Raw genomic sequence first — 15774 nt, forward strand, 5'->3', positions numbered from 1 at the left:
CTTTCGTTTTTCAGCTTGCCCGATGGCCTAGGGACTTTTGAGAAATAAGGAGGGTAAACAATTCTCTGTGGTTCACCAGCCCCCACTCTTACCTGCAAGGGAACCCATAAGCCAACTCATTTAAAGAGCCAGGCGAAGGTCCTAAGTTATGTCACGAGGGTTAAAGGGGCCCATGTTAAAGCAGTTAGAACATGCATTTTATTTCAAAAGAAGAATGTGACAAAGCTTTTATTTTTGAAATCATGAGTTTGGGTCAGATTTTTGTTGTTCACAAAACCAACTAGAAATTTCAACAGAGTGAAGCTTGGTTATGCCAACAGAAAGCTACCTAGTACTATTTCTGGATTTTTAGGGTTTCTCTTTTTCTCTTGGTGTCCTTTTCCCCAAAGGAAAGGTTTTAGCTTAGTCTTTTTTTTTTTTTTTAATTTATTTACTTTTATGTGAAAGGAAGAGTTACAGAGAGAGAAGGGAAGACAGGGAGATTTTTCCATCCACAGGTTTATTTCCACAATGGCTGCTGCGGCCAGAACTACGACGGCCCGAAGCCAAGAGCCAGCAATGTTTTCTGAGTCTGCCATGTGGGTGCAGGGTCTCAAGCACTTGGGCCCTCTCTGCTGCTTTCCCAGGCACATTAGCCGGGAGCTGGATTAGAAGTGGGGCAGCTGGGACATGAACTGGCACACATGGGATTCAGGCACTTGAAGGCAGAGGCTTTACCTGTCATGTCAGGGTACCAGCCCCAGGAAAGGTTTTTTGAAACACTGTATTTCCAGTGCTTCTCTCTCTCCCTCACCCTTCTTAGTTCTTTTAAACTTTGGGAAGAATTGACACGACCCAGGCATAGAGAGAATAGGGGTTCTGGCATTACGATGCAGGGAGGTAAGCCACTGCCCGTGATGCTGGTTCAAGTCCCTGCCGTTCCTCTCAGTCATCTCTCTGCTACGCTCCAGAAAGGCAGGCCCACCTGCTTGGGCCCCTGTCACCCACATGGGAGTGCCAGATGCAATTCCTGGCTGCTGGCTTTGGTCTGGCCTAGTCCTGACAGTTGTGGCTATTTGGGGAATGAACCAGAGGAGGCAAGTGCGCTCTGTCTCTGCTTTCAAATGAGTAAATACATTAAAAAAAAAAAAAAAAAAAAAAGAACAGGGAGTGTCTTAGGGATCAGAGGAGAGTTTTTAAACTCCTCCACCATCTGTAAGAGAGAAACAGTACCTCCGTGGGATCTGGAGACATTGTATCTGCACGCTTACCACAGTCCTGGGCACAAGAGGCAGGAGACAGCAAGGGTAACTGGGGAAGTTGAGAAAGGCAAGTTGACTAATTTCTTTTGTAGCCTGTTTCTCTCTCCCGCAACCTCAGACAGGTGATAGAAGGGCTACTCGAAGTTGGAAAAAGAAATTCCCTTGGAAACTGTAGGTACAGATATAATTGTCAGAAGCTTGCAGTCAGAGGATCTCGAAGGGTCCCTTGCCCAACAACCACCCTTATAAAAACCCATTTCCTCAATCTTGGCTTTGGTCTTGGGCTGCTTCCACTCGCTTACGAAGTGTAGCTTCTCTTCCTATAATAAACCCTTGCTGTTAGACTTACTCTCTGCATAAGCTTCATTCAGTTCGTTGTCCGAGGTGCCAAAGACCCTGGTCCACACTGCGGGCTTCCATCCTCGCCACCGTGATTACAGAAAGCAGGATTTCTGTAGTTCTGTGCTTGCCTTCTTGTTAATGCCTTTACTGCTGATTTATTTCCCAAGTGGCTGCAACAACTGGAGTTAATCTGATCTGAAGCCCTGAGCTTCTTGCAGGTCTCCCACGTGGGTGCAGGCTCCCAAGGTGCTGGGCTGTCTTCTACTGCTTTCCAAGGTCACAAGCAGGGAGCTGGACAGGAAGTGATGCATCCGGGACACGAATCAGCACCCATAGGGGATCCCAGCACAAGCAAGGCGAGGACTTTAGCCACTAGGCTGCTGAGTCAGGCCCCAGAGTTTATCCATTTAATAATTCACTCCCTAAATGCTTACAACAGCCAGGACATTGCCAGGCCAAAGCCAGTTGTCCAGATCTCAGACTAGGTCTCTCATGGGGGTGGTAAAGACCAAAACACTTGAGCCATTATCTGCTGCTTACCATGGTGTGCTGTACAGGAAGCAAAGCTGGGACTCAAAGCCAGGCACTCTGACATGGATACGGGACTTGAACCTGACCCTATGACCTCCAGCACATGCTCTGTGACTCTCCGGATACTCCCTGGGGACTCCACCACTCCAATATTCCTGGCAGGAGTCACCAGTACCCGGAGCTTCCTCCCCAGACTTCCTGGTTTACCAGCGCAGGTTTGTGTCGGCATTGGTGTAATGCTCTCAGTAACCACCTGCTCTACCCACCCCTTGTGAGTGAGGGTTTAAATCCTAACAGTTTCCCTTCTGATCCAGCTTCCTGCTCATGTGCCTGGAACAGCAATGGACGATGGTCCAAGGCCTTGGGCCATGCCTTCCATGGGGGCCTGGATGGTGTCCTGACTCTTGACTTTGGCTTGGCCCAGCCTCAGCTGTTGCAGCCATTTGGGGAGTGAGCCAGCTGAAGAAAAGTGTGTGTGTGTGTCCCTCTAACTCAGTCTTTAAAAAAAAAAAAAAAGACCGTCTCTTCATTGGCCTCAGCAGAGTTCCAGCACTTTCGGGAGCTCCTTAGGAGCTTTCAAATCTTTTTTTAAAGGTGGGGAAATGGATTTTTCACATCCTTATCCTTGAGCTGGCTGTGGGTGCCCAGTTTCCCAACAGGCAGCAAGCAGTCCTCTGCTCAGGTTACGGAGGATGTTAAGAAATGCTGGGCCTGCTGATTTGCCATGTGTTGTCTGGGGCTGGGGTGAACTGACCTGGTGAAGTTTTGAGAGGCAGCATAATAAAATGTACATTTAGGGCCCAGTGGCGTGGCCTAGTGGCTAAAGTCCTCGCCTTGAACATGCCCAGATCCCATATGGGCGCCGGTTCTGATCCCGGCGGCTCCACTTCCCATCCAGCTCCCTGCTTGTGGCCTGGGAAAGCAGTTGAGGATGGCCCAAAGCTTTGGGACCCTGCACCCCGTGGGAGACTCGGAAGAGGTTCCTGGTTCCCGGCTTCGGATCGGGGCAGCAGTGGCCGTTGTGGTCACTTGGGGAGTGAGTCATCAGACAGAAGATCTTCCTCTCTGTCTCTCCTCCTCTCTGCATATGTGACTTTGTAATAAAAATGAATAAATCTTAAAACAAAACAAAAAAATGTACATTTAATCTGCCATTTTAAATTGGAATTCTACAATATTTCTTCTGCTGCCTGTGTGGTGGCTTAGTGAGCTAATCTTCTGCCTATGGTGTCAACATTCTGTACAGGTGCTGGTTTGGTTCCCATTTCTGTATGGATGCTGTTCTATTTCCAGTCCTGCTTCCTGCTTACAGCCTGGAAAAGCAGTGGAAGAAGACCCAAGTCCTTTGCATTTACAGCATGATTTACAATGAAGGTGAACTCTCTCAAACAGCATTATGCTGCTCACTTAGTGGCTAGGCAGGGATTTTGTAACAATATTCCTAACTCCTTTCTCTTTTTCTCCTTTACCGCTGAAGGACAAGTCCATGGCATTTTAGGTTTTGGTGGTCATGGCCTGTACTCGTGTCTCCTCAAATGCATGCATTGAACTACTTGACACGCGGTGGAGCGGTACTAGTCAGTTCGGCCTCTGAGAAACAGGTAGATCCACAATGGGGTCAGTGCTGTGATGAGAAGAGCTAGGGAAGGGAGGACACGGCCCCTTCTCTCTGCCACGTGAGGTGACCCAGCAACAAGATGGCCATCTGCGGGCCAGGACAAGCCCCTTCACCAGATACTGAATCTACCGATGTCTTGGTCTTGAACGTCCTAACTTTCGGAGCTGTAAGATATAAACTTCTGTTTCAACAACCTGGACTACAGTGTTTTGTGACAGTAGCCTGAGCTAAAACAGTCATCCTTTGCACACTGCATTTCACTCTAGGCTTCTTGCTTCATGGTTTTTGAAGACAAGCCATGTAATTCTTACCCCCTTTCCACCTATACATAAGGTTTTTTTCTCCTCTGACGTTGAGACATTTCCTTGGCCTTTTTGTTCAATTTGAATATGATATGCCTAAGTAAGTGTTCTTTTTCAAGATATTGATTCTTCTCTGAGATTCCTCAGCCTGTGGTTTAATCAGTTTGGGGGAATCCTCAGTCACTTGCTCCAATCACTGCATTTATTCTTTGCACGTGTTGCTGTGGTTTGCCGATGGTTTCATGTAACTGATGCCTCCCAACAGTCCACTGCAATTAAACACTAGCTCCTACGGTGGCGCTATTGAGAAGTAGTGGCACTTTGGGAAGGTGGGACCCAGGGAAAGGTCTTCAGGCCATTGGGGACATGCCCTCAGCAGGGACTCCAATGTCTTGTTTGGTGATGTAAGCTCTTTGATATCTGGGCATCCATGCCCTCATACAACTGTAATTTGGAGAACCCTCACTAAAACTGCCCCAAAGCAGGTGCTGTGTCTTTGAACTTCTTAAACTTTGAGATAAACCTTTTCTCTTTGTAAAGTTAGTTGCCTCTATTATTGTGTCGTCATCATACAAATCTGGCTACACACACCTGCTGCCCCTTTTGTAATTGTCTCACAGCTCTGAGATAATCTGTATTTTAAATTCTTTTTTTTTTAAATTTGTATTTAACATTTCTCAGTTTATATTTCTTCAAGCTTGCTGGTTCTTTCCTCGGTGTGTCCAATCTGTTGGTGAACTCATCTTGCATTCTGTCATAGTCTTTCCAGCATTTTCTGACTCAGTTTCCATCTCTGCCTATGTTTCCAACCTGATGTTGCATGTCGTTTCTTTTCCCCCATTAGAACTCTGAGCACGGGGATCATTATTTTAAGTTCTTGGTGGGTGTGTGGAAGACCTTCGTAGAGAAGGACACACGTGGGTTGAGTATCAAAGGAGAAGTGGGGTCTTTCCAGGTACTCTGCTAGGTAGAGGGGCTGCCAAGTATGTTTAAGAGCAGCATGCTTAGAAAAACGCCAAGTGAAGTATTGTAATAGAATTAGTCGAGGAGGGAAGTGGCCTACATATACCCTCCTACTCTAAGTGGAGGAGCTCATCAGCTGTTGCACCAAATGGTGTAAAAAAAACAATTAAAGGTGAGAGCTAAGGGTGGATTGTCCAGGCGATATTTTTGTATCCCTTTGTCTCCCAGGAAACTGGTTGATCGATTTGCTTTATCATTCCCAAAGGTAACTGACTTTCACACCTCACAGTCCCAAATATTCAGACAACTGAAGTTTGCAATGACATTCTACTAAATTATAGAGACTTCCCCCAGAGTTTAGGCTTTGGTGCTGACCTGTGCCAGGCAAATTAAATTTTGACCACCTGTGGGGCACAGAGTAAAACCATTCTCAAAGATCTTCTATAAGATTCCTTTGAGACATAAAAGTAGCATTTCTGGGTGGCGTCCAAGATGTGCTGTTTCTCTTCATATTTATGCAAGAAGCCAAGCGGCACAGCATGGGCACAGCGCCTCCTGCTGGTAGGAGGGACAGGAAATTATATCAGACTTTAGACTCAAAAAAACACAAAATGCTCTGTTCCAGGCCTCCGACAGTGAAAATTGTTGCAGACAGAGCCCACTGGCTGCTGTCTCCAGGCTAGTACACACGGACTGAATTTTCAGCTTCTCCTAGGTCGGGTGGCCGATGGAATACCTCCACTGCCTTTTCCGCAATCCCAGGCAGCGCAGGGGGAGCCAGACTTCCCCTTTTGGAGGGGTGCAGCGGGAAAGGAAACTTAAGACTTTTCTTAGAACTTAGTACCTCATCTCAACTGTGCAGGTCACTGTAGCTGTAAAGACTCAGGTGTGACCTAGCTTGGTGCCATCCTGGGTGACCAAGGCATTGCCTTCACTAGCCTTTTTTTTTTTCTTTTTTAAAGATTTATTATTATTATATTTTTATTGGAAAGTCAGATGCACAGAGAGAGGAGAGACAGAGAGGAAGATCCTCCATTCGCTAAATCACTTCCCAAGTGCCCGCCTACACTGGAACCGTGCCATATCGAAGCCAGGAGCCCAGAGCATCTTCCAGTTCTCCCGGGCAGGCACAGGATTCCAAAGCCCTGGGCTGCCCTCAACTGTCCTCCCAGGCCACAAGCAGGGAGCTGCATGGGAAGCACATGCCCTCCCAGCAGCCGGTGCTCCACTGTTGTACCCCCCCCTTTCCAAAATTGTGAGCTAATAAAGCTCTGTTCTCTTTGAAAGGGTCCAGCCTCAGGTGTTTCACTATCGGCAACAGAAAATGGACAAATACACTCGTCCTCCTGGGGCTTCCAGGCTCCCATACCTGCCCCGCCCTGCCGCACTTCCACTGCTGAGGACGCAAGGGAGCAGGACCTCGCCCATGCACGAGCCACACCTCACAGCCCAGGCAGCTTTCACGTGTGTCCAGCTCTGGAGGGACAGTCTGGACCAAGCAGATTCCTGGGCAGCCTTGGAAATTTTACATGGGTGATTTAGTTGAAAGTTAATGTTGTAGGGAAAAAAAAAAAGGCTTGCTTTATTTGTTCATTTATTTGCTTGATTTGGAGAGAGACAGACAAAGAGAGCTCCCGTCTGCAGAGTTACTTCCCAAATACCTGCAATAGCCAGGGTGGAGGTCAAAACCAGAAAGTGGAACAAACCTAATCCGGATCTTCCACATGGTGGCAGGAACCACCACGGCCTCCTGTGGTCTGTGCCCCCTGCAAACTAGAGCCAGGGCCAGGAGTTGTGATGCAGGGCACAGGCGTGTTAACTGCTAGCCTAATCTCCTCCTCTCGCCTTCCTGTGTTACATTATACAGTACTGAACCGTATACAGACAGTAACAAACTTGTATTTATGTAGATTTTTTCTATTGATACATATGTACATCATACATACATACATTATAGCATAAATTTGTGCATTAGGTACAGGGAGAGGTTAATGATGGCTAGTGATAGAATAAAATATAAAATATTGTCAGACACTTAATAAAACTTAGGTAAATGTGATGTTTTTTGGAATTTTCCACTTAATACCTTCACTAATACCTTCACACTAATTACTGGTAAATAAAAATCACAAAAAGTAAGACCACAGATAAGGCACACTAGAGTTCATTGCTCCCAAACCTGTTTCTGAAATAATCAAACCAAACATTAATAAAGGCAAGTTTTCTGGCAATAAAACATATCTCACAACTTACAAGGAGCACCATACTAACAGCTTAAAAGGTAGCCTGGGGTCGGGGGAGGGGCTGATGCTATAGCACAGTATGCTAAGCCACCAGCGTCCCAGCTAGGTACCCATTTGAGTCCAATTGCTCCACTTTCGACTCAAATACCTGTGTGGCCACCTGGAGGAATGAACCAATGGATGCAAGGTATATCTGTGTGTCGCTACCTCTCTTTCTGCAACTCTGCCTTGCAAATAAATGAATAACTCTTGCTAAAAATTTTCCTTCCACAAATTTAGCAAGAATCATCAAATCGTATTTGAACTGTCTGTCAATGAACTATGGTGGGGCGGGTGTCCGGTCTAACAGCCACCTCATGTCACAGGCTGTGAGTTCCAGCCTCAGCTTCCGACTCAGCTTCCTGCTGACGCAGACTGTGGGAGCATCAGATGGCGGCCCAAGGGCTGAGTTCCTGCCACCTGTGTAGGCTCAGCCTGAGTTCCCGGCTGCTGGCTCCACTGCATCTCTGGACTGCTTCAGCGGTCGGGCAGGAGGCCAGTGCACATGAGCGCACTAGCCATCAAAAAAGAAAAAAGAAAAACCCAAGGAAGAAACGAAAACACCACAGACCTCCACACTACAGCAGAGAAAAATTTAGAAAGATTCTAACAGCTTTTATTTCAATGGTGCAAGGTAGTATTTCATTCAACACTCACCCACAACAAAGTATCATCTTCTATAAAACAGTTCCAGAAGGTTCAAACAAGAATTAAAACGTACATGATCTACAACAATTCTCATACAATACTCTTTGTGTTCACACTTCATGTCACTCCAATAAAGTGTAATCAGGTTCTAGCAAACATACAGCGAAAAAAGTTTGCTCTGTTATACTGTCTGCCTAAAAACGCATCAGCACATGCCTCACAATTAAAAACTTAAAACTACACACTCCAGGACAGCAGTATCTCTTCGTGCTTAGGATCAGTCAGTTGTACCAAATACCATAAATACAAAACGATAGGAAATATAAACATTGATTTGTATTTCAAGTTTATAACATTTTATTTACAAAAATAGCTTGGGAGGAAAAAGGTTTACAATCCTATGTCTTCTGGGGGGGAGAGGGAGGATGAACTATTTTGCGCCATCTTTTAGCGTGTTTTCTCCCCCCTAACAATTTTTCAAGCTGCATTTGAATTCCTTCAGAATGACATCGGTCAACTAGAAGCTTGAGGGGAGAGGAAGAGAGAAGATGGGGCGAGGGAGAAGAGGGGAGGTGAGGGAAGGGGGGTTACACAACAGTCGCACGTGTGTCAATGGCTTGTACTGAAAGGACTCCGTGCTGTGCCTCATGCGCTCGGACACCAACACCAGACGTCGCTGTGTTCGGAAGGACACTTGCTCCCCACTATGGCACGATCGAATGCTGATCAAGGCAGACACTAAGACATGACTCCGAAGACGGGGTTGTGGCGGCAGATACCCGGGCCGTACTCCTCGTAGTCCTTCTTGGCATGGCAGACCTGGAAGAACTCGGGCTGCCGGAGGCAACAGTGACAAGTAAAACACCAGGCAAGCGGGAAGCTCTCCCTCCCCAGTATTCCCCCTCTCCAGGCCACGTCTGCAGGACACACTAAACCACTTGATGGAGTTTACTTCATTTTTTATTCATTTCAAAGGTTTATTCACCCCCATTAATCCAGCACCCACTATATAAAGGCTCCATACTGAGAGGGTGTCAGTTACCAACAAACTTGAAAGGAGAAAAAAAAAATAAAAATTAATTGTAAAAGTCACTGGAATTATTGACAAATACAAGATATTTTCTTTTACATTATGTTTTAGATTTCAATTATTTGTGTTATCTACAATCCCTAATTAGCAAGAATACTTGCAAATTAGCTGTGCAATTTAAGTGCTCATTAAATTAATTGCTAGGCCTAACAGAATTAACAGTGTGTGTGTTTAGAGCCACACAATTAGAACACATGCTATGTAACTTCCTAGATAATAGGAGATACTTCAAATTCAAGCAAAAAATGGAATTAAAAATTTATTTCGTTGGAAAGGTTTTTGAAATCGATGCGGGTTTTTCCTGGTATCATTTTCCATGAGATTCCTGACAACCTGTCATACTGGACAAGCTGAACAGAGCCTGAAGGGAAATAAAATTTCACAATCTGAAGGGAACTTACGGTGGACGCCAGCATCGAGCCTCCGAACCACACGGCGTAGCGCTGCATGTGATGCGTGATCACCTGCACCTCCACAGGCTTCGGCTGCAACACAGTCACCCAGGCTTAGTCCAAGGCTCAAACAAACGGCTGCTCTAACAATCTTCCAGCTAACAGGATGCTGTTCCCTCTGGGCTTTCCCTCCATCTTGATGGCATTAAGGTCCTTCCCTTACACTGTGTCCTCTGATGGTGGCACCAATCGCATGCACAGTGCAGGGCCCTATTGCCAGCCTGGGGAAGGCAGGCAGGACCACTGCAGGGCATTTTATACACCAAAAGCCTTACAAAAAGTAAAATATCCAAGCAACTTAGGTTTTTTTTTCCCTCCCAAATGAGATGTTTTAGCACTGTAGAGTAATTCCAAATAACACTAGCTATCCCAAAGATACTGAAAAACCACCTGTCCTTTCCCAAGCAGCGGACCCCACTTCAGCGGGCTCTCTCCTATCAAGAGCAGTCTTAGTTGGAAGTCTAAATAAAATCAGCAGCCATTACAATATGGAGAAACATGTTGCAACTCCCTGCTAATGTTAGTTATTTTCATCTAATCAGAACGTTTCCCAAGGACACTAAAGATCCTAATTCTGAATTAGCCCCATCTCCTTGGGACAGCATCCTTATACCACAGGCCTGGCCCCTTACAACACGCACTGCTGGCGAGGCAGGGCTGGGGAACATCCAATTGCTGCAGCTGCACCATGAGGTGCGTCAGCTTTAACCGCCTGTTTGGGACAAGTTCAAGTAGCAACCCTCTTTTACAATTTCACAGTGTGGCCAAGTACCTCAAATCTCTATTTCAAGAGGCTGAGCTCCTTCAGCTAGTGTGTCAGGAAGCAAGAGCCCAGCCCGATGCTGCTGCAGGAAACTCGCTGCCTCAGCACCCTCGCACTTCCTGGTCCCCTACCTTGATTCTGCCGCCACTCAACTCTTCACTCAGTCTTAATCTGGCATCCACCACTCTTTTTAGATCTCGCTGTAACCGACGTCCGAAATCCCTGAACATTGTAGAACCTCCTGAAAGGACGACATTCTGGAAAACACAAAACCAGGATGCCCTGGTTGAACCGACACCCACAGAGTTCCACGCCGTCCACATAGCCAGTCTGTGGAGGAACACGCTGACCATATGAACTGCCCACCCATAGGGTTCCACGCCATCCCACAACAAAACTCCACACAGCCAGTCACCTATGAAGTAACACACTGACCCTAAATGAAAAGGCTGTTTTAACGGTTTTAGTTTAAAAATTAAAGCCATCAAAAATGTGTAAGTGGTAATTCTCTTCTCCTCTGACATGTCACAAACTGTTCCTCTAAGCCCTCTCTCTCTCAATGTAATCATATGTAAACAAAGCAATTCTGTCCCCATGTTTTCCCCCTGGGCCATGCACAACCATCAGAGAACCGGTCTTTGGTCTTTGTCTGAATTAACTCTAGATCTTCAGTGGTTTTGCCTGAGTAAACCCTGGGGCAACCAACACTCTTAAGAAGGGTGATATTGGGAAAGCGCCCAGATTTCTGCAGAGACTTTTCCAATGAGCTGTCCTCCTTTCCCATTCCCCTCCAGCATCCGGGGACAACAGAGTGGTCACAGCAGGACCACTTAGTGGGGTGAACATGAATGTCACTAGACAGCCTACCAGGCTCTGATGAGAGGTAAAACGTGCATCCTTTCATGTTACAGGATCACGTGAGAATGTTTAGAAAATGAAAGAATCCTTCAAGAAGCCAGAGACTTACTGCAAGGATTTCCTAGTTCCCTGAGCTCTACCTCTGCTCTTGCTGAGTGTCCTGAGTCACTGAAGGATGGCGTGCTGCCAGGGGCACCTCCCAGGCAGTTCTGTGTGTCTGCACAGTCTGTCCCTCACCAAGCTGACAGGTTAGAAGAGATCACAAGTAAGTTGGGTGAAAACACGCATTTCTGTCCTTGTCGTCAGGTTATCTGAGACAGGAGTGGTCCTTCCCTGCCACTGTTGTCCTTAGCAAAGATGGCCAGCACTGAGTGGCAAGAGTTCCTGTTCTCACATGCCAACTTCTGGAACGGCTGTGGCAGCACCCTGTGGACTCAGGACAGCTGAGGTCAGAGGACAGGAGCAGGGCCATGAGAAGCCAGCTCTTCTGCTCATGGTCCACTCCAGTTCCACCCGAGCATCCCTACAGAGAATATCTGCTTCTAATAACCAACAGGTTTTTGATGAGCTCAAACAAGCTCTGAGTGGGAAAAAAAAAATCATCAGATGCTAAGGCTTTTACAATACCTTGGCCAGGGGCCATGCTGTTGGTCACCTGTGGTCTCATCATGCTGCATTAACCATGCTTGGGAGCCAAAATAAACATCTTTTGTAATCAATATTGAACAAGCACCTATTACAAAAAAGGCACTAATCTACCGAAGCTAACTTCAAAGGTCCGATAGTGTGCTAGAGAGTCCTTACTAGGATTTACTTGCAATTCACAGCCTAATATAGGATCTGATCTTCCAGCTGCTTACCATGTCTCAGCAACGAACACTTTAAATAAAAATAATTCACTAGGATATGAAAAAATTATGCCAATCAGCAGTGATCAGTAAGGAAATGACCAGACAGAAATCCTAATGATGGCACTTTCATTAGGGTTAGACAATAGCAGGTGGTTCTAACTTGATGATTTCTTTTTAAGATTTATTTATTTTTTACTTAAAAGGCAGATTTTATATGAAGAGAAGGAGAGACAGACAGAGAAGATCTTCCATCCACTGGTTCACTTTCCAAATGGTTGTTTACTTTTTTTTAAAAAAAGATTTATTTATTTTTATTACAAAGTCAGATATACAGAGAGGAGGAGAGACAGAGAGGAAGATCTTCTGTCCGATGATTCACTCCCCAAGTGAGCGCAATGGGCCAGTGCTACGCCAATCCGAAGCCGGGAAACCAGGAACCTCTTCTGGGTCTCCCACGCAGGTGCAGGGTCCCAAGGCTTTGGGCCATCCTCGACTGCTTTCCCAGGCCACAAGCAGGGAGCTGGATGGGAAGTGGAGCTGCCGGGACTAGAACCGGTGCCCATATGGGATCCTGGCACATCCAAGGTGAGGACCTTAGCTGCTAGGCCATGGCGCCGGACCCTCACTTCCCAAATGGTTGTAACAACCAACACTGAGCAGATCTGAAGCCAGGAACCAGGGGCTTCTTCTAGATCTCCTACGTGGGTACAGGGTCTCAAGGACTTTCCCAGACCGTAAGTAGGGAGCTAGACTCAAATTAGTGCTCACATATGGTTTGCCAGCTTTGTAGGCTACAGCTTAACTCACTGTGCCACACCAGTCCATGGACTTATGCTCTTCGTAAAGAACTATAGCTTCCAAGTCAGGAAGGATCCAGAACACACGTCCTCAGGGGGCCTGTCCTGGGGAAGAGCTGATCAGAGCACAGCTGCCCCAGCAAGCACTTCCCACTGACGAAGTCCAAGTTGCCAGCTCCCACCCAGGCTGACCCTAAGCATCTTTGTGTCTAACACCCTCCCCTCCAGCTGACCTCCTGTGTGCTCCCAAGCGACCTTGGGCCTAACACCCTCCCCTCCAGCTGACCTCCTGTGTGCTCCCAACTACCTACCAAAGGGATTTTCTGGGCAGGGTGGGGAGCAGGGGAGACAGAAGCTACCAGAATGAGAATGGAGGGCAAATACAGTTTTTAAAGATACAGATTAGTTCTTACTTTTTCATAATACATACCATGGTCAGATTCTATAACATCATATGGTCTGATAGGAATATGAAATAAGAGCAACGCAATAGGCAGAAGAGAAGTTTCTAGAAAGGTTAAGAAACTGTCCTGGAGATACTCCAAACCCTCTAGCTATCTGACTCCCAGCTTCTGCCCAAACTGCCAAGAGCCAACTGTGAGATCCACAACAGCTCCAGACTCCCCTCCACTGTCTGCTGGTTCTGCAAGGTGAAGCATATATCAACTACTTTTCACCTGTCTGAGTCTCCATGTCCTTATCTGTGGAACAATATTGCCAGGGAGCCTCACAAAGTCTGTGTGAGGAAATTTTAAAACATAGTAAGAGCACGCTTCTGGCACAGCGAGTGAAGCTGCTGTTTGAGACCTGGCAGTTCTGCTTCTGGTCTGGCTGCCTGCTCATGTATCTGGGAAGGCAGTAGACAGATGATGGCTGGAGAACCTGAGTCCTTGTCACCCATGCGGGAGACCAGCATGCAGTTTCTGACTCCTGGCTTGAAGTCTGGCCCAACCGTGCAGCCATTTGGATACTAAACAGATAGAAGGTTCCTCTCTCATTCATTCTCCCTCCATTTTCTGTGTTCTGCTGTCTTTCAAATAAATATTTAAAAAAAAAAAAAAAACCTAAAAAGGTAGAAACGGTCAGTACCTGGCCTAGGACAAGCATTGCAGAATCTAGAACAGGGATGCCAACAGGGCCCTTGTGAGTTACCTCATTTCATCTTCACTGCCGAGGACGCAGCAGTCCGCGCCTCTCGCTGCACAGTGCATGCTAAACCAGGAGCCACTACAGACATCTACAGCAACAATCAAGGATGCAGCACTCATTCTACTAACTGGAACAGAATGAGAAAGGAAAGGAGAAAGAATGCTACCAAGTCGTTCAGGAACCTAACTGCTCATTTTCATTCCTCAAATGGCTGCAATGGCCAGGGTTAGGCCATTCTGAGTCCAGGAGCCTGGAGCCTCTGCCAGGCCTCCCACTGGGTGCAGGGGTCCAAGTATTTGAGTTACCTTCTGTCACTTTCCTAGGCACATTAGTAGGCACTTGGGCTGGAACTGGAGCACCTGGGACTCTAACCGGTGCCCATAAGGGATACCAGAAGATTTTACACAGAGAGGAGAGACAGAAAGGGAAGGTCTTCTATCCACTGGTTCATTTCCCAAATGGTTGTAACTACCAGCACTGAGCTGATGTGAAGCCAAGAGAAGCTTCTTCCAGCTCTCCCATGTGGGTGGCAGCTTCAGTGGCTTCACCACACTGCCAACACACAGACACCAATTTGAACAGCTGTTAACATCCTTAGCTCCTGTGAAGGTGGGAGAAGCTCCTGTGAAGGTGGGAGAAGCTCCCTGCATCGTCTCTCTCCAAGTTCCACGTGGCACAGCATGCTTGGAGGAGGGATGGAAAGTGAGTCAGATATTAGACATGGCACCAGCACCAGGCCTGTCCTTGTGCTAGAAAGAGCCTCACCACTCCCTCCATTTGTCTACTCCCCTGGTAGGCCCAGTAGAGAAACAGTAAGCACCTCCTTTTTGGGTTACCACTCCCACTGGTGACAGTGAGAATCAGAACATGGCTAGACAGATGGTGATACCCACTGGCACCAGTGTAGACTGGACAGTGGGGTTGGTTGGGATGAACTAGGCTTCAGTGCCCACTGACATGTATGAGAGCTGAATGGAATGTGGGACAGACTCGACGCGTCTGCTGCATATTCTGACAAGCATGGGAACCAGGACAGGGGGTGGGCCTGGTGGGGGTTATTGCAGGTCTTTCTGACTAGACTGCAGCTCCCAGTAGCTTGCGTGAGGGCAGAGCGTGTGGTGGGCAGGACTCTAACACCCATTGATTTACGTAGAAGATAGGGCTGGAGACAACTGACGCAACAATTGCAACTACTAGTGCGAGCGTTGGCCGATTTGGGTGATGGACTGTGCCTGATACTTCATTGGCAAGCACATGCAAGAATTAGGATCACCTCAGATGACGTTTCTTTGGCAATTCCCTCCCACCCCCAACTGAACCGCCTGACTCAGACCCCAACCGTGGAGAGAATTATAGATTCCAAGGTCTGACCATGGAGTGCATGCATCAGAGCTGGGCCTCCTCAGTGGTTTAGATGCAGCAGTGGACATTATAGCCAGATGCACATGGAGGATATGGCAGTATATTAGAGCCTGCTGAGGACACCTGGTACCATAACAGACGGCAGAACAAACTGATCGCCTACCCCAAACAAGTGTTGGTAATGAATATCTGGGCAAGTGGAGACTCTAAGGTGGACTACGTCAGCCAATGGATTCTGGAGAGATTTCATCGTGATTGGTTGGTGGGTTAACAGCAATTCAGAACTGTTGAACTATCATAATCACTTGAGCAGGACCCTTGAAGCGTGCCCCACATTGAGGACCCTGGGAATGGTTGGGAGGCTGGGTGTGAATTGTCTCCTTATTTCCCCTCTTCTCACCCACTTTCCTTTAGCCTTTGACCCTTTGCTCCCTAATCAACTATGTAAAATCATCCATATTGATCAGGGATTTTTAACAACTCCCAACCTACTGGCAGAGCAGGTTCAAAGATACTTTTCTTTTG

At 47.0% G+C, this 15774-nt stretch overlaps 1 protein-coding gene across 2 annotated transcripts in view; it reads right to left on the reverse strand.

The window, feature by feature from the left end:
• Positions 1-8583: 8583 nt before the first annotated feature.
• ACTR3B (actin related protein 3B) overlaps positions 8584-15774 on the reverse strand; it is a 73756-nt gene continuing 66565 nt past the window's right edge. For both annotated transcript variants that reach the window (XM_058681331.1, XM_004594394.3), the window contains 3 exons: positions 10364-10489; positions 9419-9502; positions 8584-8761 (listed from right to left, as the gene is read on the reverse strand). In XM_058681331.1, coding sequence (XP_058537314.1) covers positions 8666-8761; positions 9419-9502; positions 10364-10489 — 306 coding nt within the window. In that variant the 3' untranslated portion in view covers positions 8584-8665. The remainder of the gene's footprint in view (positions 8762-9418; positions 9503-10363; positions 10490-15774) is intronic.

The sequence above is a fragment of the Ochotona princeps genome, chromosome 25, assembly GCF_030435755.1.
Source record: "Ochotona princeps isolate mOchPri1 chromosome 25, mOchPri1.hap1, whole genome shotgun sequence".
Taxonomy (NCBI): Eukaryota; Metazoa; Chordata; class Mammalia; order Lagomorpha; family Ochotonidae; genus Ochotona; species Ochotona princeps.